Below are 19,093 nucleotides of genomic sequence, written 5' to 3'. Positions count from 1 at the left end.
CCGCGAGAAATTTTCCCTGGCTTTCGAAATCCACCAGAATAACATTTATGAGGGTTGGATGAGTGTGTTCGTTGCAGGTAGGTCATTTAACTTTCCTGTTAAGAAAAAATCACCACAACCATTAAAAAACACTTGTAAATCCATTAGGCCTTGATTGAGATGTATGAACTGACCTGGTAGTGGTGTTAAGTTCGCTGAGTTCACTTATCGAGGAGCTCATTTGATTGATGTTGGAGGGATGACGTGCACGTCAAAACTTAATTCCCATCCTGATGGTACCGGGGAAAAACACCCGATGCAACTGTGAAATGAAACCGGAGGCGAACACACGTCAGGTCAAGTCTCGAAAACGTCATCATGGACCGACTGCATGCACTGCACATCTCGATCAGACGTCATGACTGGACCATACCGTCAGAGACGTGTTCTCCTTGGGATCAAACTCGTTTTGTAGGGCCATAAAGTTGAAGCGCTTTGCAGAAAACACGGCTAGAAACCTCAATAACGCCCCTCGTAAAACTAATGATGAATGTATTTGTATCAATCGTCATAAACAGAGAGTACTTGCAGTTTGTACGCGAACGACGCGGGAGGCCGGGCGGGAGGCCAGGATGCGGGGGGGCACTCCCTGTCCTATCCAAAACCGGCTGCTGTGCAGCCACGCTATGCAGCCACGCTGTGCAGCCAGTGCCAGTGAAGAACCGGATCTGTTTTGAGCTGGCTGGAGCTGGCTAGCACGTGGCACGTGGCTTTCCATTTGAATGCATGAGCAGACGATTAAACTCCTAATGACCAAGCGGAGGGGTCCACCAGAACGCCAGCCTGGGCTTGCAGTGCATCTTGCAGCCAGGTCGGGCCTGTCGGGCATGTCGGGCCTGTCGGGCCCGCCCCCCTCCTTTTTGTTAGGTAAGCCATTCGCACGCGCGTCAAATAGCGGAGTGAGCCGAGTGAGTAGTCAAGGCTGGTTTTTTTACAAGTGCATCGGAAGCTACATATAGAAGTCCGCGCGGACAGCACGTTCCATTTTCGCAATGGCTGCCGTGACAGTGGCGGTGCTGGTGGCGCTGGTGGCCTGCATCGTGGCCCTGGCGCTGCGGGCCATGAAGGGCTACCGGAGCTCCGTCCCGGGGCCGCCCGCCCTGCCCTTTATCGGCCACGCCCTGGAGTTCGTCAACATGGACCTGGACAAGCTGTTCCACACGCTGCTCAAGCTGGTTGAGGGCCGCCACCTGTGCCAACTGTCCCTCCTGACCCGCACCGTGATCGTCATCAGCGACCCCACCTGCTTCGGCGAGCTGGTGCGCCGCAAGGACCTCAACGACAAGTCCGTGTTCGCGTACAGCCTGCTGCACGTGGTGGCCAAGCGGGGCCTCATCCAGCTCGGCGGCCCCGAGTGGAAGGAGCACCGCGTCTGGCTGGCGCCGGGCTTTAAGAAGAGCGTCCTGGACACCTTCGTGACGGACTTCAACGCCGTGGCCAAGGACTTCCTCAAGACGGTGCCCACCGAGCAGGACGTGGACGTCCGCAAGCTGATCGGACGGCCCATGACCAGGGCCTTCATCCTGACGTCGCTGGGCGATGACTGGGACGAAGATGACGAGATCCACTCCATCACCGACTTCATCGACGAGTTCTTCCGCACGGTCATGCTGCGCTCCTTCAACCCGCTGCTCTGGTCCGACAGCCTGTTCATGCTCACCGCCGACGGCCGCAACATGCTCAAGATGAAGGAGGTGGTGGACTCGTTCACTAAGAAGTTCATCATCCGCAAGCGGGCGGCGCTCCGGACCAAGAAGTCCGAGGAGGCCGAGCCTATCCGCAAAACCCTCATGGACATCATGATCGACACGCCCGAGCACCAGGAGCCCATGTCGGAGGAGGCCATCCAGGACGAAGTGAAGACCTCCTACGCCGCCTCGGTGGAGACGACGGCCACCGCGCTGTGCTGGGCCCTCAAGATCCTGTCGCTCATGCCCGAGGTGCAGCAGCGCTTGTGTGACGAGCTGTACCAAGTGTTTGGAGACTCTGACAGGGACGTCTGTTCCGAGGACATGCCACAGTGAGTAAAAACTAGGACTCCCATTGTTCTTTTAAACAAGTCAGGGTCGGGATCACCATGCATGCAGATGCACCCCTGTCGAAAGAGTGTTGAGTTGATTGCGAGGATGCGAAACTTCCCTCTTTCGCGTCGAGAGAGAAAATCGCTCGGAAATGCGTCCCTTCAAGTCCATTTTTTAGGTGACATTTGCATTTTCCTCGCTCGTCCTCGGCGTGGCGGCGTGGCGGCGAGGCGGCGTGGCTGGCGTGGCGTTGGAGAGCATCCAGAGGCGACGCGCTCACGTTTAATCGGCGAATCAGGGAATGGCGTGGCCAGCCAGCCTGTAATTGAGGCTAGGAAACTGCCGCCCGGTGGTCATTGAGTCATTGAGGCACTCGGGCCGCCGCTAATCTGTCTCTCGCGCTTCGCGAGCTTCGCGTGCTTCGCGCTTCGCGTCACGGGAGGAGAAGCAGAGCAAGTGCGCTCCGGCCGACACCTCGTGCGCATCGTGTGACGTGTGGACGTGCGGACTGGACGTGTAGCGAGTGGCACCTCGTTCGTCTTGTCTTCTAGTGGCGCGGCGCGCGAGGCGCCCGATTGGTTGCCTACGCGCCAGGCGCTCCGCGTGCACGTGCACTCCTCCGTGGCGCCCGCGTTGCCGTTGCCGCACCCTCCCTGCAGTCTGGCTTGCCCACTGTACGGAATACCTGCCCTGAACTCGCCCGAACAGCGTTTCTAAAACGTCACTCTCTCTGCTTGCAGGCTCAAGTACATGGAGCGCTTCTTCAAGGAAGTGCTGCGCATGTACCCACCCGTGCCCTTCATCGCGCGCCAGTGCTACAACAACACGGAGATCTGGGGCCACCAGGTGGCGGCCGGCACCACGCTGGCCATCAACATCTTCAGCATCCACCGAGACCCGCGCTACTGGAAGGACCCCGGCATCTTCGACCCGGACCGCTTCCTGCCCGACATCGCCAAGGACCGGCACCCCTACGCGTACATCCCGTTCAGCGCGGGCAGCCGGAACTGCATCGGCGGCACGTACGCCATGCAGCTCATGGTCACCTTCCTCGCCACCGCGCTCAGGACCTACTCGGTGCACCCCGTCGACGACCACCACAAGAGCGCCCAGACCCTGACCGACGACATGACGTACAACATCACGTCGGGGCTGCGCGGCGGCGTCCGCGTCAAGTTCCTCTCCAGGGTGGCCGGGCTCAGGCCGCAGGCGCAGCCGGCGACGGCGTGCAGCTGATGAGGTCACCAGTCATCGTTAGAGCCAAATTAGAAGGAAATTTAACGTTCCCTGATGAAGCCTCGAATCGATTACTCGAAATTGCGCGAAATTGGCATTTCGCGGGCGCGACTGCAGGTGCCCCGCAAGTCCCTCTTCCTGCAGATGCTGCGCACAACCACATGAACCAGAATTCGTAGAAATTAGTCGGATTTTTTTTCGCCGGCTTTCTGCTGCGGGGCTGAGACATGGCGCTGACGGGGGGCGGGGAGAGACGAGGCTCCGAATCAAGCAAACATCGAACGAATGCCGCTGTACATAGACTAACTGCAGGATCTCAGGGACAATCAGCGCAGACTAACAATATTTTGAGGATTTATTCTAAAATGTTCACTTACAAATTTATAATTGCTGGGTTGTTCACAATAAAAGCTGGAAAATAAATTTCTCTGGGTTTTTATTTGTAGTGCGATGACACTTGCCACCGTAGGCCTACGGTAAACTGAGTTTGTCAAAAAATAAAAAAATAAATGAAACAATGGAATCGTAACCAATCGTAGCTGATTTGACCTTCCTATTGTCTGAGGCACACGCATACGTTCATTGCCCAGAGCGAAACGAATTGAATCGACACCGAACCAACGCCAATTTGAGGATTCGGCATCGATTCCATGCCCATTTCTCTTTGGGTCGCAGATCAAAGACGCGGTCGTCGAACTGTACAAACGCGATCTGTCCGAATGGAACTAAATGGAACTCACTCCACGTCGTCACTCCCATTTGGACTTTGTTTCTTTCTTTTCTGGGGGCGTTTTCTTTGTTTGGTGGGAGACCTGTTCGGCCCATGTCTCTGTGTCTGCCTTCCTTCTAACTTTCCGTTTCCGTGGAAGTCCCTCGACCAATTTCTCATACAATGCCTGCCAAAAACTGTGCACGCTCTCCTCCCTCCCCTCTCCCGCTCTCCTCCCTCCCTCTCCCTTCTCCCCTCCCCACTCCACTTTCCGATGGGGGCTGTGCTGGGACTGGGAACGCCCAGTGATTCTGTTTCTGTTTAATTCATTTAGTACTAGGAGTGGAAAGAAAATGTGAGGGATTCGAACCTAAGCTTCGACGCTGATTTTATATATTTGATCTGATCGAACCTCCCTTGAAGGTAAAGTCACCCGGCTAGTGCAGCACAATTTTCTGTACAACCAACTTAGTAAACATTATTTTGTCTCGTGCAAATTCAAATAAGTTTGAATTTTTCTGGTATTGATTGTTTTAAAGCTTTTGTTTCGAATCTTGAGGATTGAAGAAGGCAGGTCAGATGTTGTGGTGTTGATAACCAAAGCGGGGACCTTGTTCCTGCCCCTAACCTCTGGCAATGACAGCCATCCAGATTTGTTGTGATCCTCTACACAACCCTCACGCAGATCTCCAATCGTTTTACGTTGGTTTTCTCACGGACCACTTAAGATGTGAGAGTAATTGTTCCCCACTGTTACTATTCCCTTCTCCATAAATCACTTTGCCTGTGACACACTTAGCTGTCAGAAGACAAAATTTTAGTCTCATTTACTTATTAAACTTTGTCAGATCCCTTCCTATTGTTTCATTCCATGAAACTGTTTTCCTCTCTTCAGGAAAATTCTTTTAGTACCTGAGACAATTAAAATTCTGACGTTATGTAAGTGGCCTGATTACAAGCAGTACCTCCATCACTTTATTCATATCATTTACTGAATTTATTTCACAAATTGCATTTATCCAGAAGCTACTTAATTTTAATGCGTTCAATTTTCCTGTTGCAGCTCAAGAAAGATGTCAAACACCGTAACAATTCCACCATCTCCTTCAGCTATCCCAATGGAAGAACCAGTAGAAGATGCGGCATCATCTGATGGATCTAATGCAATGGAAACACACATCACATTTAATGATACAGTTGAAGAGCTGGAGGAAGATGATTACAAAGAAAATTTGTCATCTAGACCGTCAGTTGCCCGAAACCAAGCAAAGAAAGCAAAAAGAATTCGCTTCTTAAGAAATGGTGATCGTTTTTTTAAAGGTGTTGTCATGCCTGTAGCTGCTGAGAGGCAAGTAAACCAGTGCTGATCGGGAAAGATAAACTTGTTACAGTGTGTTCTGATAATTTTGTTCATTATCGTCCTCTCTTGCAGGTACCGTTCTTTTGACAGCTTACTCTCTGATCTCACTAGGGCATTAGAGCACAGTGTAACATTGCCATGTGGAGTTCGAACAATCTACACCATGGACGGCCGCAAGGTCTGCTCTATTGACCAGCTAGATGACGGGAAAGAATACCTTTGCTCTGGTCCTGGTGAAACTTTTAAACGTGTTGATTACTCAAATAACAATGGAACTTTAGGAAAGAAAAAGCCAAATGCTGGGTAAGTTAATGTTTCAGTCAGATCTCAAGTTGTGCGCTCATTCATTTTTTCAAGTCATTTCTCTTTCCTTTTCTGTAGTGCTAGCAATGGAGGAGATAGGCCAAGATCTGGCACTTCGCGCAGTGGTATTCCAGAATTTGTTCGTCCTCGTATATTAACTTTAGTTCGGAATGGTACAAGACCCCGCAAGGTAGTGCGACTGCTAATAAATCGTAGAAACGCCCCCTCCATGGATCATGTTTTATCCTGCATCACCGAGGCTGTCAAGCTAGACACTGGAGCTGCTAGAAAAGTTTTCAATCAGTTGGGTAACCAGGTATGAATTTGTGTATCTGTTAATTGTCTTTTCTCAGTGTGCTTAATGTGCTTATCTTTTTAACTCTTGTGAATCTTTATTATAGCTGACTTCATTTGAGGAATTTTTTGGAGAAGATGATGTGTTTTTTGTGTATGGATCAGAACGTTATGCTCAAGATGATTTTGAACTAGATGAAGAAGGTGAGTGTAAGATTTATTATGTGTGATACCTTCTTCTCTTTCAGCATAAGATTTATTTAAAACATGATTCTGACTCTTATCTGTTACAGAATGCAAGTCAATTCAGGCTCAAAGGAAAGGTGGAAGTAATGCACGAGTTTCAATGCCAGGTTAGCTAATTTGATGTAGTTTTATTTGTTTGACAAGCTTAAAGCAGTCTTCATTCAACATTTGATAAATTTATAGGTGGAGTTATGCCAAAAATGCCTGTTAAAACCAAAGCTTCCAAATCTCATTCTCAAACCTTGTCTGGTGTGACTGATCCTAATATCCCCTCTGCACTCAACCAAAAGTATCAAGTATGTGAAAATATAGGAGATGGAAATTTTGCTCAAGTTAGGCGGTGTATAGACCGGTAAGTGTGATGTAGGAATTTTCTATTATTGCTGACTTTTAAAACAAAATTTTGTTCCATGATTTTCTATGACTTGCTATTTTCTTTTATCAGATCTTCAGGCCGTGAGTTTGCTCTGAAAATTATTGACAAATCAAAATGTCGAGGGAAAGAGCATATGATTGAAAGTGAAGTTGATATCCTGCGTAAGGTTCGTCATCCAAATATTGTCCGGTTGTTTGCAGAACATGATGAGCCAGAGCAACTGTATCTTGTGATGGAGCTTGTCAAGGTTTGTTAAAATTTGGAATCTTTTTACAGTATTGGTTTATTGAACTTACTTATTTATTATATTGTTTTGCTATGCAACCCACTTCCATTGACTGTCTGCGTATTTTGTTGCATTTACAGGGTGGTGATCTCTTTGATGCTATAGCATCTGCTACGAAATTTAATGAATGGGATTCAAGTTTTATGATCCGTAATTTGGCAGCTGCATTGTGTTATCTGCATTCTCTATCCATAGTTCATCGTGACATCAAGCCTGAGAACTTATTGGTGCGCAGAATTACTGTATTACAAACTCCGTGTAATCTTTTTAGTGTCTTGAAGACTTTATTCAATATATGTACCATGTTTTTCTCTCAGGTTGAAGTTGATTGTCATGGAGTTCACACGTTGAAAGTTGGAGATTTCGGCCTTGCTCAGAAAGTCACAGAACCCTTATTTTCTGTTTGTGGTACACCAACTTATGTGGCACCTGAAATCCTTGCAGAAACTGGCTATGGGCTCAAGGTATGTTTGGCTCTACAGGTTTGTGCTACTGTACTTTATTCATAGTTCTTTCTTTTAACTCTTTGTTTTCTCCTCATAGATAGATGTATGGGCAGCAGGGGTCATCCTATATATACTACTCTGCGGCTTCCCTCCTTTTGTTAGCGCAACTAATGACCAAGAAGAGCTGTTCACTCGTATCTTGGCTGCTCGGTTTGCTTTCACATCTCCATACTGGGATGATATTTCAGACAGTGCTAAGGACCTTGTAGCCCACATGCTACAGCCAATCCCTGAGCTGCGCCTCTCTGCTGAAGATGTCCTTGATCATCCATGGCTTGCTGTGAGTATTGCCTCCACTGCAAGGACTGCTCCCTGAAATATGAGAGTTTCATTGAAACGTTGATTTTCTTTTGCAGGAAGCTGGTGGAGTAGAAATGTTGCGCGTGAATAGTGGAGGTAGTTTACTGTACAATGATACACATGTGGGTGTGCAAAGTGCTGTTAGTCGGTAGTGCTTGACTACTTGCATTGTTCATGTGCCTCTCTGTGGGTGGTTTCAAAATACTAAAGACTCTCCCCAGTGAAATTCAACCTTATTCCAAAGAGAAGCTTATTCTGTATCAATAGTGCCAGGTATATATTTTATGTACAGTATCTGAAACACAACATTTTAATCAGCCAAAGAAATTATTTTGTAATCTGCCCAGAGCATGCTTTTGGACCTTTAATAAATTTTTGCTATTTATGCTTTTTAAATTTAATGCGCTTTGATTTTAAATGTTTGGGAAATATAAAGTCATATCATGCACTAATCTTGTTTAGGCCCATTTTCCAATAAAGCTTTCCAAATAAGTTGATAAAATTGTATCCATGTAAAACTTGTAACAAAAAAAAAATACTTTAATCTGGATCAGTATAAAGCAGTTGCTATCAGCCTTCATTTTGTTATCTTGGGTTAGTGGATTGAATGTACCCCACATCTTGCCTGCTGAATTGGGTTTAAATTTTTGTCTCCTGTATTCTGCTAAGCATGCCAATGTGAAAAAGATCTGTGTCTCAAATTTTAAAATCTTAGGTTTCTTGAGGAACAAATCTCTCCATGAACTGTGAACACTCGCAACAGATTTGGTATTCTCTGACTGAAAGGATAATCTCGTAGTGTTTAATTTTGCTGGTTTCTTATGTAGGCTGTGATACAGGGGGAATCGTCTGAGGCAGTGACAGTGTTTGCCAACATTTTATTAGAATAGTTTTCCTCTTTGTGACTGTCTTTTTTCATGTGTAAGATTTGCCCTGCTTCAATTATGTACTTGTTATTGTTTCTGTCAACATCACTCATTTCTTGAAAGCAAGATTCACTCAATGGGCTCCATTAATCCATAATTTTAAATTTTATAGTGGGACATGTGAGTGCACTTTGATTTGCTTTCGGTTAGTGATATCAAATTCTGATGGTGTTATTGGTTTTGTACCTTCAAACTCCTTCTTGATTATCAGTTATTCAGTTACCTCCTTAGTTAATTGTCTTCACATCATGGAATATTGTATCCCTCTTGGATTAATATAATACATTCTCTTTTAGTACACTAATTTACAAATAGGTGCCAAAGTGTACAAGAACTTCTATTAACTTTTTTGTTATGTCTGTTTTATGTTACATTTTTTTTACTTCTGTTATTGTGACCTCAACTGGTGATTTAATTAGATGTTTGGTTTGTATATAATGTTGATTCCAGCTGTTTTTCTTTATAACTGCTGCTTGTTTCATCAACTTGTTATGCTTTGTTATTTTGCTATGTGTTGATTTAATTTGCCCCCAGAAACAAAATCAATTCTTTTCAATATCAAGATTCTTTTTCTTGCCAGTTGCTTACAACTTTTATAATTTGTGAAGCGCTGATAGTGTTGTAAATCTTATGTGTCAGGGGAAATTATAGTTTTATTCATCTTTGTTTGGTGTATCAGTCTGTTTGGTATACTCTTCAGGTGGAATGAAATCACACTGCTACCCTCACTGCATTTTGTCAGACCCTGTGAATCTTCTGTTTATAAAGAGTATTTTGATACACATACATATTTTATTTTAATTTAAATACCTTGTGCTTTTGACACATGAAGAATGTAAAGGTCTATAATGGGGTTGACATCAAATGAATACAGGTGGATTTGGTTTAAATGTCGGATGTATTTTTAAAAAATTATCATTTTTACAAATGGCTTTACAAACGGCTTTCAGGTAGTTCTCGAGTAGAAGGCAGGCCGAGACTTAAGCCGGCAGAGCCGCCGGTGCCGCTGAAACCACCCCGGAACCCTGCTGACCCCCCAGTGCCGCCCGCGCCGCCCAACCCCAAGCCTCCACCCCCACCCCCGCGGCTTGACCCTCCGAGACTGCCTCCAAGATTGAGGCCTCCCTGGCCACGGCCTTCGCTTTGGTCTTGTCCGCCGAGGCCGAGGCCTTGGCCGAGACCGCCCTGCCATTCGAAGCCACCGCTGCCACGACCCTGACGCTCGCCTCCCAAGGCGCCCTCACCTGCTTCCCGTACCTGCCCTCCAAGTTCACCGCCTTGTCCTCCACGAGCGCCCAGCGAGAGCCCTCCAAGGCCACCATGACCTTCGAGCCCAGATTGTCCGTTATAGCCCGCTTGACCGCGTTGGCCCAGGCGACCACTTAAATCTTCTATATTGCCCTTCTTTCTTTCAAGTCCCTCGCCATCACCCCCAAAACCACTCTGGGCCTCGAACCCAAGCTGCCCGTTATGACCTTGTTGACCTAGAAGACCACCAGAAGCTCCTAGTCCTCCCTTTCCCTTCTGCTCCTGGCCTCCTAGACCATGTCCCTGACCACCCTGAGCCTCGAGGCCAAATTGTCCGTTATGACCTCCTTGAAGACCTCCCAAGCCACCTAAACCTTCGCTTCCCTTGTGTCCCTGACCACCATAACCACTCTGGGCGTCGAACCCAAATTGTCCGTTATGGCCTTCTTTTTGACCCAGACTCAGAAGACCTCCCAAGCCGCCTAAACCTTCGTTTCCCTGGTGTCCCTGACCATCAAAACCACTCTGGGCGTCGAGCCCAAATTGTCCGTTATGGCCTCCCTTTTGACCCAGACTCAGAAGACCTCCCAAGCCTCCTAAACCTTCACTTCCCTTTTGACCCTTACCACCAAAACCACTCTGGGCGTCGAACCCAAATTGACCGTTATGGCCTCCATTTTGACCCAGACCCAGAAGACCTCCCGAGCCTCCTAAACCTTCTCTTCCCTTTTGAACCTTACCACCAAAACCACTCTGGGCGTCGAACCCAAATTGCCCGTTCTGGCCTCCCGTTTGACCCAGGTGACCTCCCAAGCCTCCTAAACCTTCACCTCCCTTCTGTCCCTGACCAAAACCACTCTGGGCGTCGTACCCAAATTGTCCGTTCTGGCTTCCCTTTTGACCCAGGTGGCCTCCTAAACCTTCACCTCCCGTCTGTCCCTGACCAAAACCACTCTGCGCGTCGAACCCAAATTGTCCGTTATGGCCTCCCTTTTCACCCTCGTGACCTCCCAAGCCTCCGAAACCTTCACTTCCCTTTTGACCCTTACCACCGAAACCACTCTGGGCGTCGAACCCAAATTGTCCGTTATGGCCTCCCTTTTCACCCTCGTGACCTCCCAAGCCTCCGAAACCTTCACTTCCCTTGTGACCCTTACCACCGAATCCACTCTGAGCGTCGAACCCAAATTGTCCGTTATGGCCTTCCTTTTGACCCTGGTGACCTCCCAAGCCTTCACCTCCCTTCTGTCCCTGGCCACCAAAACCACTCTGCGCGTTGAACCCGAACTGTCCGTTATGACCCTGCCCGTTTCCCTTGCTTCCCCCCTCCTGATTTTGTCCCGCTTGTCCTCCAAAACCTGATAAACCGCTTTGGCCCAAACCTCCCTGGTGAAGTGCAAGTGCACCCTGCCCGCGGTGCCCGTCGTGACCAAGCTGTTGTTCTTGACGTCCTGCTCCAGAGTGGCCTCCGAAGAGCGAGTCCCCGTGTGCCTGGCCTCCCGGAATTAGGTCCATGAAGGGCTTGAGGAGACCCATGAAGTGCCGCGGGTCGAAGGGCATGGCGGGCAGTCCTCCCTGGGGCATGACGCTCTGGAACTGCTTCAGGAACGGCTCGGCCATGTCCAGGAAGTGCTTGGGCGAGACGGGCAGGGCGTGCTGGATGCTTTCCAGCTGCTTGGAAATTTGCTTGAGCACGTCGGTGGACTCGTCGGAACCCAACTTCGACCAGAATTTGGACAAAAATTCGAGCGGCATCAGCAAGGCCTTCTTCCAGGCCGCGATGATGGGTGCCAGCGTCTGCTGCAAGTCCAGGTGCGGGAACAGGTCCTTCAGGGAGTCAGCGTTGAACATGGACTTCATCTTGTCCAGGAAGTTGAACGGGCTGATAATGTCCTGCTTCTGGCCGAAGATTTTGGACAAGAACTCCAAGGGGTTCATCATGGCCTGGGTGTCGAGGCCCGGGATGGCCCTCAGGCCCTGCTGCAGCTGCGCGGGGTTGAAGTGCGGGAACATGGACTCCAGGATCTTGAGGGGTGACGTGGTTTTGCTCAAGTCCAGCTGCGGGAACAGCTGTTTCAGCAGGCTGTCCAGGCCGAGAGAGCCAAAGGGGTTGGAGGCGCCAGGCTGTCCGCCGAAGCCCGGGAACGGTCCACTGGGGTGCTGGTATGACTGTCCGTCAAATCCGGGATACTGTTGATGCTGTTGTCCGCCGAAACCGGGGAAATTAGGTTGCCCTCCGTTACTGTGCTCGTACTTTGAATACGAAGACTGTCCACTTGTGCCGGGGAACTGGTGTTGGCCATCCTTGATGCTGTCAAACTGTGAAGACGAAGACTGTCCACCGTAACCGGGTAACTGAGGATGTCCTCCGTTGGTGAATTCGTCATACTTTGAAGACTGACCCCCGACGTCCGGGAAATTTTGACGGCCGCTGGTCTGTTCATACTTCGAAGACGAAGACTGTCCACCGAAACCTGGTAAATGTGGCTGTCCTCCGCTGGTGTATTCGTCGTACTTTGAAGACTGACCTCCGATGCCGGGCAAGTTTTGACGGCCGCTGGTCTGTTCGTACTTTGAAGACGAAGACTGTCCGTCGAAACCTGGCAAGTGAGGCTCTCCTCCGTTGGTGTATTCGTGATAATTCGAAGACGAAGACTGTCCACCGAAACCTGGCAACTGTGGCTGTCCTCCGCTGGTGTATTCGTCATACTTTGAAGACTGACCTCCGAAGCCGGGGAAGCCGGGGAATGGTTGACGGCCGCTGCCCTGTCCGTAGTTTGAAAACGAAAACAGTCCGCCAAAGTCGGGGAACGGCGATTGTCCTCCGCTGCCATATTCTTGGTTCGAAGACGACTGCTCGCCCCCGAGTCCGGGTAGCTGCTGGTGACGTCCGCCGCTCGAGTATTCATACCTCGAGTATGAGGACTGGCCGTTGCCGCCGTTGTTGGATCCAGGAAACTGGGGGAATCGTCCGTCGGGGAACTGGGGGAGTCCTCCGCTGTTGTACTCGAACCTTGACGACGACGGCCCTCCGCCGATCCCGGTGAACTGGGGAAGTCCGCCGAACTGGCCGCGCTGGCCGCCGCCGGACTGGTAGCTGCTGTAGCTCGACTGGTGGCTCCTGCGGCCGCCGCCGCTTCCGCCGAACAGGTCGCCGAGCTGGGGTAGCGGCAACCGCGGCAACCCCATGCCGCCGCCGCCTCCGTTTAGGCCGAGGCCGAGGCCACCCTGGCCGAAGCCACCCTCCTGGCGCAGGCTGATGTCGGGTAGCAGCTGTGCCGCGGCGTGGGGCCAGTGGGGCACGACCGCCAAGGCGAGCACCAGGGCCGCCGCGCAGCACAAGCGTGGCATGGCGAAGCACGGGAGAAGCACGGACTGGCCGCACACTGCAGCGGGACTCCGTTTTGTAGGCAGTCGATGACTAATCCCAGGACACGTCCCGTCACGGTCCACGCTGTACCTCGACAAGCACGGCCAGCACGGCCAGCCGCACAGCCGGGGCCCAGAGCGAGCCTTCGACACGAACACCCTTCCAGAAAACCGCGCTATCAAGGAGCGCATACACGGGCCGAACACTTCGACTTCCGTGCCCCGACTTTCGGCGCTTGTTTTCGAGGGAAATGCACTGACTGGCCTGGTGATGACACGTGCGGCTCCATAGCTGAAAAAGATTTCCCGCCTTGCTGGTAGACAGGCCCGCCACGCTCCGGTGTCCCAAACCAAGTTGCTGCCTACCTGGCGCCTGGCTGGTAGGCAGGCCCGCCACGCTCCGGTGTCCCAAACCAAGTTGCTGCCTACCCAGGCGCCATTTTCCACTTCAGATTGACACTTTCTCCTGGATTGTGAGTTATATCGGACCAGCTTCAAGGGCCAGAGAGAAAGGTTACTGCGCATTTTAAAAGTAGATTTTTATTTTCTTGGATCAAAAAAATGGTGAATTTTACTGATTCCTTGCTATTATTATTCCAGTGCATTTTGGATACATTATTATGAGAATGAATACTGTAACGCATTGGTCCTCACACATATGGAAATGAGCATGAGGAAGTGTTCTCTCAATAAGTCCACTTGCAAGTAAATCAATGATTTTGCCACGGACCATTGCCACATAGGTCTGCAGAACTGTGCAGATGATATGAAAGGTTTTGGTCGGTATTTAACTACTGTTGGTAATGGAAAGGAGTCATCCATTTTTCCCTGATCAACTTGAAATTGCCAATGTCCTAATTGCTGAGTTACCAGAGCTGTACTTTACAAATTATTTTATTGAATGTCTCTAAGATTTCACAATCAACTATTTTAAAAACATCACAGATTCAATCCCAAGAAAATGTACACTTTATGGCACTGTAACAGTCGAGCCTGATAAACGATATTTACAGATGTAGAAAAATCAGTTGGTTATGCATTTTGCCTATTAACATCAATATTCATAATATAATTTATATATAATATACTTGTGAAGACTTTGAGACCCAAATGCACGTTTCTCATTCTGTAACAAATTTTTGGTTTGTCTTTTTAAAAAAGATAAAGATGCTGCTCATGAATCAATATAAAGTCACAATTTCAAAACTACATTTTGCTGCATTCGAGCTATGTTGATTGACAATCACTTCATTTACCTTTAACTCAATAGAATAAAATGTTTTATAGCCTTAACTACCCACTACACTCGGTTTTGAACCAAGTAGAACAAAAAAAGTGACTTAAAACGAAGTGCCACAAGAATGGAAAGGCCCGAGTGAAGTTCCTTCAACCATGAGTACTTATTCGCTAAAACAAAACAATAAAAATGTTGTGTTTTCTTTGGTCTTCAACATAAAGTTCTCTTTTACCGTCATCCAGTTCTGTTTCCTTTTGAAGCGCAAAAAAGTACCCATAATTTCAGCTCTTTCACTTAGGCCTACCTCAAGTTGAGAAGAATAATACAACAATTATAACAGAGTTTGTTTGAATAAAAACAACTATCCCTCATTTATTTTGATTAACATTTACAGAGAATGAAAAATTGAAGCAAAATTGAGTAATAGGAGGAGGTTATGGTGAACCATACATTTATGGATCAAAACAGGAAAAATGTGACACAGTGAAGGGACTGGTAGAAAAGTAGTAACAGAAACAATTGCTAGTTCTTGAAAACAAGAACAACTCCAAACAACTACCAAGCGTCACAGGTCCATAAATAACGGTCACATTTCTTGCAAACATTAAATGGCAAGAAAAAAATAGGCATGAATCAGCATTTTGAATCAAGGTTTGTGAAAAATACCTTTAAATGCTTTCTCTTTATAACACATATATATGTATATAAACTCTCAACACAATAATTTGCACATTTACACTCACTCTTCACTTTTCACAGAAAATATAACACACAATGATTGTACAAAATTGTCCGTTAAATTTTCATTTGGTTGCAGCCTCAGCTCCAGGATGTAGAGCTGGCTGGGCACGAAGTCACTACCGAGGTACATTGAAGCCTTTTGTTCCATCAGGCCCCCGAGGAAGTCTTATAATATTTTCTGTTTCTGAGGATCGAAGTACTTCAACTTTAGCATGGATCTTGTTCATTCTAAAAAATAAAAATGAGCGGACAATAATGAGAATGACCATATTAGTCACAAAAAGAGGCAAGTAGTGGCAAGGACAACTGGGTCGACATAAAACTGTTCTGTTGTAGTAACAGGATTATTATTTTAGTGAAATGGAGTAGTTGATAAAATTTCGAATAACGTAACTTACCGATCCTCAACAATTTCTTCGGGACTTCTGGCTTCTCCCAATATTCGTAACCTAGCTTGAGCATATTCTTGTTCTCGCTGGAATTGCAATTATGAAGACAGATCAGAGATGAGAGAAAGTTTTTCATTGATAAATGACCAGTGAGAAAATGACTGACCTGCTGCAGAGTTTTTATAGGTTGTTTACTAGGCTTGTTTTCACCATTCATGAAAGGTCCATCTCCTCCCCCATTTGAGTTTTGAGTTGGTCGCTTTAAAATTTTAACTGTGGGCTCAGGCGAAGTGTATTGAGTCCGGTAAGCATCATCACCCATTAAAATCACACCTCTAGATGCAGGTTGATCACTGATATCTCTGAATTTCAAGAAAAAAAGGAAATGTTTCATTAAATAGTAGTAAACACAATAGGGAAAACACCAATTTCATCTTATAGTTACCTCTTTATTCGACAATTATCAGTGGGCGGAAGTTTGAGGTTCTGTAGTTTTCTTTCTAACACCTGCAAAATAGAATGTTAAAATATATTTTTAAAATCAACAGTGACAAAAAAATGTGCACTTAGCATGGAGGCTCGAAAAGACTAGAACAAAACTGTAAATTAAACTTAATAGTACAGAAATTGTTCTGAAATTGGAACAGAGGGGAATGGCATGAGTTGATAAAGCTCTGGATCTGAGTACATCATATAATGAGACAACTGAGCATAACTGATTGCACACAACAATTACAACTCCGTTTAAATAGGTCAATAAGAGTTTTGGAATGTAAACAGTTCACTGTTGGTCCTGGAGACGAATTTGAGGTTACGCTAGAGAAAACAGAAAACTCATGCAAAAGTTTTGAAGACAGGGGACAAACTTCCAAAATATTACTATGAGTAGTAACCTGATGGCACAAACCTCGGAGTCATCCATTTCTTCCCAACTGTCAAATATTTCCAATTCTTCATTTGCCATGTCCACTCCGTCGTCGTCTGTTTCTATTGAGACCTAACCTGGTTTGGGTTGGGTTGCATCTTTCCTTCGAAGGGGAAAGGCGAAAGGCAGGCGAGGGGGGTGAGGGGATGAGGAGTGGGTGGGGGCAGGGTGCGCGCTGCCGCTAAACGGGCTAACCGGAGGAAGAGGAAGATGACAGTTTCAAGTTCATTTGCTAATATTGCTTTTCATCCAAAAACATAACATCAAAGAAATTTTACAAAAATTTTAACACGCCTCCTAGGCTTTCAACGAGGAGGCGTCTGCATCGCACCTGTGCCCATCCGCCGGCCCCGCATATCCGGTTTATATCTGCTTGACTTCCCTTTCACTCGGCCGTCGACCGCTTCGGCTGCTCCCCCTCTCATAACACAAACACAACACCATGGCGCCTCGATATGCCACGTCTTTTCTGTCATTTTTGATCTTTTTAGGCCTTTGTAGCTATTCCCTTCCCGAAACTGCCGTGCCATGGTACGAGTCGTTACCGGCAGTTGCCATGGATTATAAAGTTCACATTGACCCCGGGAAGGAAGACTGTTATTTCCAGTACGTAAACCCAGGTGCCACCTTTTATGTCAGCTTTCAGGTAAGGGCCACATATGTTGTCTTTATTTTCTGACAGTTTTTTTAGTCCCGATTTCAAACACAAGCTGTATGACCCTTTCGTGTTAGTGAATGCCTAAGCTTGTGTGAGATGTTGGAAAGAATAGCGCATGATTACATTCATTGGTAATCTTTGTTAACGGTACATACCTACTTTGCTGTTTTCATAGCAGTTCATTTTATGGTTGTTTCTTTACCGGCGAGTTCTCTGTGTTTCTATTAATAAAATTCTTTGTATTATTTTGTTTTGTTTCTGTCTATGCTTCCGTATTAATCCTATGTGTATTGAATGTGGAAACCTGTTGATTCTGTACGCCTATGGTTTGCCTATGGTCATGAAAATTAACAGCATGTTTTCTCTTTTCATCTCCTGGCAGGTTTTGCGAGGTGGTGATGGAAATGCTGGATTTGCTGTGAGGCATCCAAATGGACAGATTGTCCATCCTTACCAATGGCGTCCAAACTCTGACTACCAAGACCAGCAGTCTGCCGGAGGATATTACAGTGTTTGCATAGACAATCAATTTTCTCGATTCGCAGCTAAGCTGGTGAATCTTTACATAACAGTTATACGGTAAAAGTTTTTCTCATTATTACTGGTTCTAATGCTCATGCAAAAGAAGAAGACTTCTATTTTTGTCTTTTCTTTTTCTAGTTATGACCAATGGGACAAATACACCAAGGAGCTGGAGGAATTAAACCTGAGTGTGGAGAACTTCACTGTAAGTTAATGAGGCCTTTTTATGACTGTTGACTTTGTTCTCATTGCAATGCTCCTTGTTTGTTGATTATTAACTCAGCTTAATATTGACCTGTTTTGGTTGCAGGAAGCTATCATTGGAGTTGAAAAGAACATCAATGAAATGCTTCAGTTTCAACACCATAGCCGTGGAAAAGAAGCTCGAGACTTCAATCTCTTAGAGGACAACCATTCTTATATTCTCAATTGGTCGTTAGTTCAAATTACCATCATTATAGCAACATCCACGTTACAAGTATACTTTGTAAGGAAGCTCTTTGAAATCAAAAATGCCCGTCCTCGAGCTTGAACTCCATTTTTTCCCCCTCTCAATGATGTCTTGCCTTTTTTTCTGTACAGTTAACTTATTCATTGAAAACAGTATTGAAATAGGTGCCGTCCGAAAGTGATCTAGTTATAAAAATTAATAATTCCATTTGCATTTGTGTCTATGTAAGCAATGCAAAACTTTCAGTACAGTATTTATTTTTGTTTGTTAGCAATTTAAGGACTTATGTCAGCATGTTCTGAAGTATTGGTACTTAAACAATGCAAATGCATACCTCAAATATTTAAGTTCTGGGAACTTTGACTTGAACTGAGACTTCAAAGAAGTGCCAACAATTATCTTTGCTGTGAACAATTATTTCTGGTTTTTCTTTAGTTTTTAAAAACCCATTCCATTTTGGCATTGTGCTTCACTGATGTGATTGTTATTTTTGATATTATAATTTGTTGAACAAAATCTGTCGACTCCACTGCTTAAGCTTTCACATTCTACTGGTGTATTGAGATCATTTTTTTCCTTGGAGCATAACTCGCATGATCAAATGTGAATGTACTGCTTTCTCTCAATTTTAAGTGCACATAAAAAAATCAAAGAACAAAAATTATGAACATTGTTATTACTTTTGCACATCCTTGTTATTTTTAAAAGTTGTTTGTTGTGTTGTCGTTTTCAAATGTTTGTCAATTGTATGTTGAGTGTTTCTTGTATCTGAACTGACTTAATTATTATTTTAGACTCTGTAGCATTTTCAGCATTACTCTAAGAAAGTCTGACTATTGATGTGTAGGTGTTTGTGAATAATGTGATAAAAAGAGAGTTCTATGTTACCTGATCAGGTGAAAGGAAGACTCAAATTAAAAATATAAATAAGTCAACTTCTTGTAATTTTTG

General features: G+C 46.2%; 4 protein-coding genes and 1 long non-coding RNA gene across 6 annotated transcripts; 4 read left to right on the top strand and 1 right to left on the bottom strand.

The window, feature by feature from the left end:
• The first annotated feature begins 972 nt into the window (after positions 1-972).
• Positions 973-3,719, top strand: LOC117649091 (cytochrome P450 4C1-like). The gene is made up of 2 exons (XM_034391521.1): positions 973-2,059; positions 2,801-3,719. The coding sequence occupies exons 1-2, from the start codon at positions 1,032-1,034 to the stop codon at positions 3,294-3,296; spliced, it is 1,524 nt and encodes a 507-aa protein (XP_034247412.1). The 5' UTR covers positions 973-1,031; the 3' UTR covers positions 3,297-3,719.
• A 535-nt stretch (positions 3,720-4,254) lies between these two features.
• LOC117649090 (serine/threonine-protein kinase GL21140) lies at positions 4,255-9,388 on the top strand. Of its 2 annotated transcripts, XM_034391520.1 has the most exons (13): positions 4,255-4,428; positions 4,901-4,944; positions 5,069-5,353; positions 5,438-5,668; positions 5,747-5,984; positions 6,070-6,166; positions 6,256-6,315; positions 6,392-6,560; positions 6,654-6,831; positions 6,951-7,097; positions 7,188-7,334; positions 7,414-7,656; positions 7,733-9,388. In XM_034391520.1, exons 3-13 carry the CDS (start codon positions 5,079-5,081, stop codon positions 7,826-7,828), a joined length of 1,881 nt encoding a protein of 626 aa, XP_034247411.1. In that variant the 5' UTR covers positions 4,255-4,428; positions 4,901-4,944; positions 5,069-5,078; the 3' UTR covers positions 7,829-9,388. The 2 variants fall into 2 exon arrangements, with proteins under 2 accessions (XP_034247411.1, XP_034247410.1); XM_034391519.1 differs by lacking the exon at positions 4,901-4,944.
• Positions 9,389-13,266: 3,878 nt separating this feature from the next.
• LOC117649095 lies at positions 13,267-15,224 on the top strand. The gene is made up of 2 exons (XR_004587962.1): positions 13,267-13,732; positions 13,820-15,224. It is a non-coding gene; the product is annotated as an uncharacterized LOC117649095 (long non-coding RNA).
• Positions 14,098-16,650, bottom strand: LOC117649094 (SUZ domain-containing protein 1-like). Its single transcript, XM_034391525.1, has 5 exons — positions 16,494-16,650; positions 16,032-16,093; positions 15,753-15,948; positions 15,596-15,672; positions 14,098-15,425 (listed from the first exon to the last, which is right to left on the bottom strand). The coding sequence occupies exons 1-5, from the start codon at positions 16,548-16,550 to the stop codon at positions 15,314-15,316; spliced, it is 504 nt and encodes a 167-aa protein (XP_034247416.1). The 5' UTR covers positions 16,551-16,650; the 3' UTR covers positions 14,098-15,313.
• Positions 16,651-16,884: 234 nt separating this feature from the next.
• Positions 16,885-19,077, top strand: LOC117649093 (transmembrane emp24 domain-containing protein 5). The gene is made up of 4 exons (XM_034391523.1): positions 16,885-17,157; positions 17,552-17,748; positions 17,830-17,896; positions 18,002-19,077. Exons 1-4 carry the CDS (start codon positions 16,954-16,956, stop codon positions 18,221-18,223), a joined length of 690 nt encoding a protein of 229 aa, XP_034247414.1. The 5' UTR covers positions 16,885-16,953; the 3' UTR covers positions 18,224-19,077.
• Positions 19,078-19,093: the final 16 nt, after the last annotated feature.

The sequence above is a fragment of the Thrips palmi genome, unplaced genomic scaffold, assembly GCF_012932325.1.
Source record: "Thrips palmi isolate BJ-2018 unplaced genomic scaffold, TpBJ-2018v1 HiC_scaffold_4, whole genome shotgun sequence".
Lineage (NCBI taxonomy): Eukaryota > Metazoa > Arthropoda > Insecta > Thysanoptera > Thripidae > Thrips > Thrips palmi.
Note: the sequence above shows the minus strand (reverse complement) of the source record. Positions and strands in the feature narration are given on the sequence as shown.

Coding starts and splice junctions, on each gene's coding strand:
- LOC117649093 (XM_034391523.1), top strand. CDS start 16,954: ATGGCGCCTCGATATGCCACGTCTTTTCTGTCATTTTTGATCTTTTTA. Junction 17,158..17,551: donor CCTTTTATGTCAGCTTTCAG/GTAAGGGCCACA, acceptor ATCTCCTGGCAG/GTTTTGCGAGGTGGTGATGG. Junction 17,897..18,001: donor TGAGTGTGGAGAACTTCACT/GTAAGTTAATGA, acceptor TTTTGGTTGCAG/GAAGCTATCATTGGAGTTGA.
- LOC117649090 (XM_034391519.1), top strand. CDS start 5,079: ATGTCAAACACCGTAACAATTCCACCATCTCCTTCAGCTATCCCAATG. Junction 6,316..6,391: donor TGCACGAGTTTCAATGCCAG/GTTAGCTAATTT, acceptor ATAAATTTATAG/GTGGAGTTATGCCAAAAATG. Junction 6,832..6,950: donor TTGTGATGGAGCTTGTCAAG/GTTTGTTAAAAT, acceptor TTGCATTTACAG/GGTGGTGATCTCTTTGATGC.
- LOC117649094 (XM_034391525.1), bottom strand. CDS start 16,550: ATGGCAAATGAAGAATTGGAAATATTTGACAGTTGGGAAGAAATGGAT. Junction 16,094..16,493: donor AAGAAATGGATGACTCCGAG/GTTTGTGCCATC, acceptor TCTATTTTGCAG/GTGTTAGAAAGAAAACTACA. Junction 15,673..15,752: donor CTATAAAAACTCTGCAGCAG/GTCAGTCATTTT, acceptor TTGCAATTCCAG/CGAGAACAAGAATATGCTCA.
- LOC117649091 (XM_034391521.1), top strand. CDS start 1,032: ATGGCTGCCGTGACAGTGGCGGTGCTGGTGGCGCTGGTGGCCTGCATC. Junction 2,060..2,800: donor TGTTCCGAGGACATGCCACA/GTGAGTAAAAAC, acceptor CTCTGCTTGCAG/GCTCAAGTACATGGAGCGCT.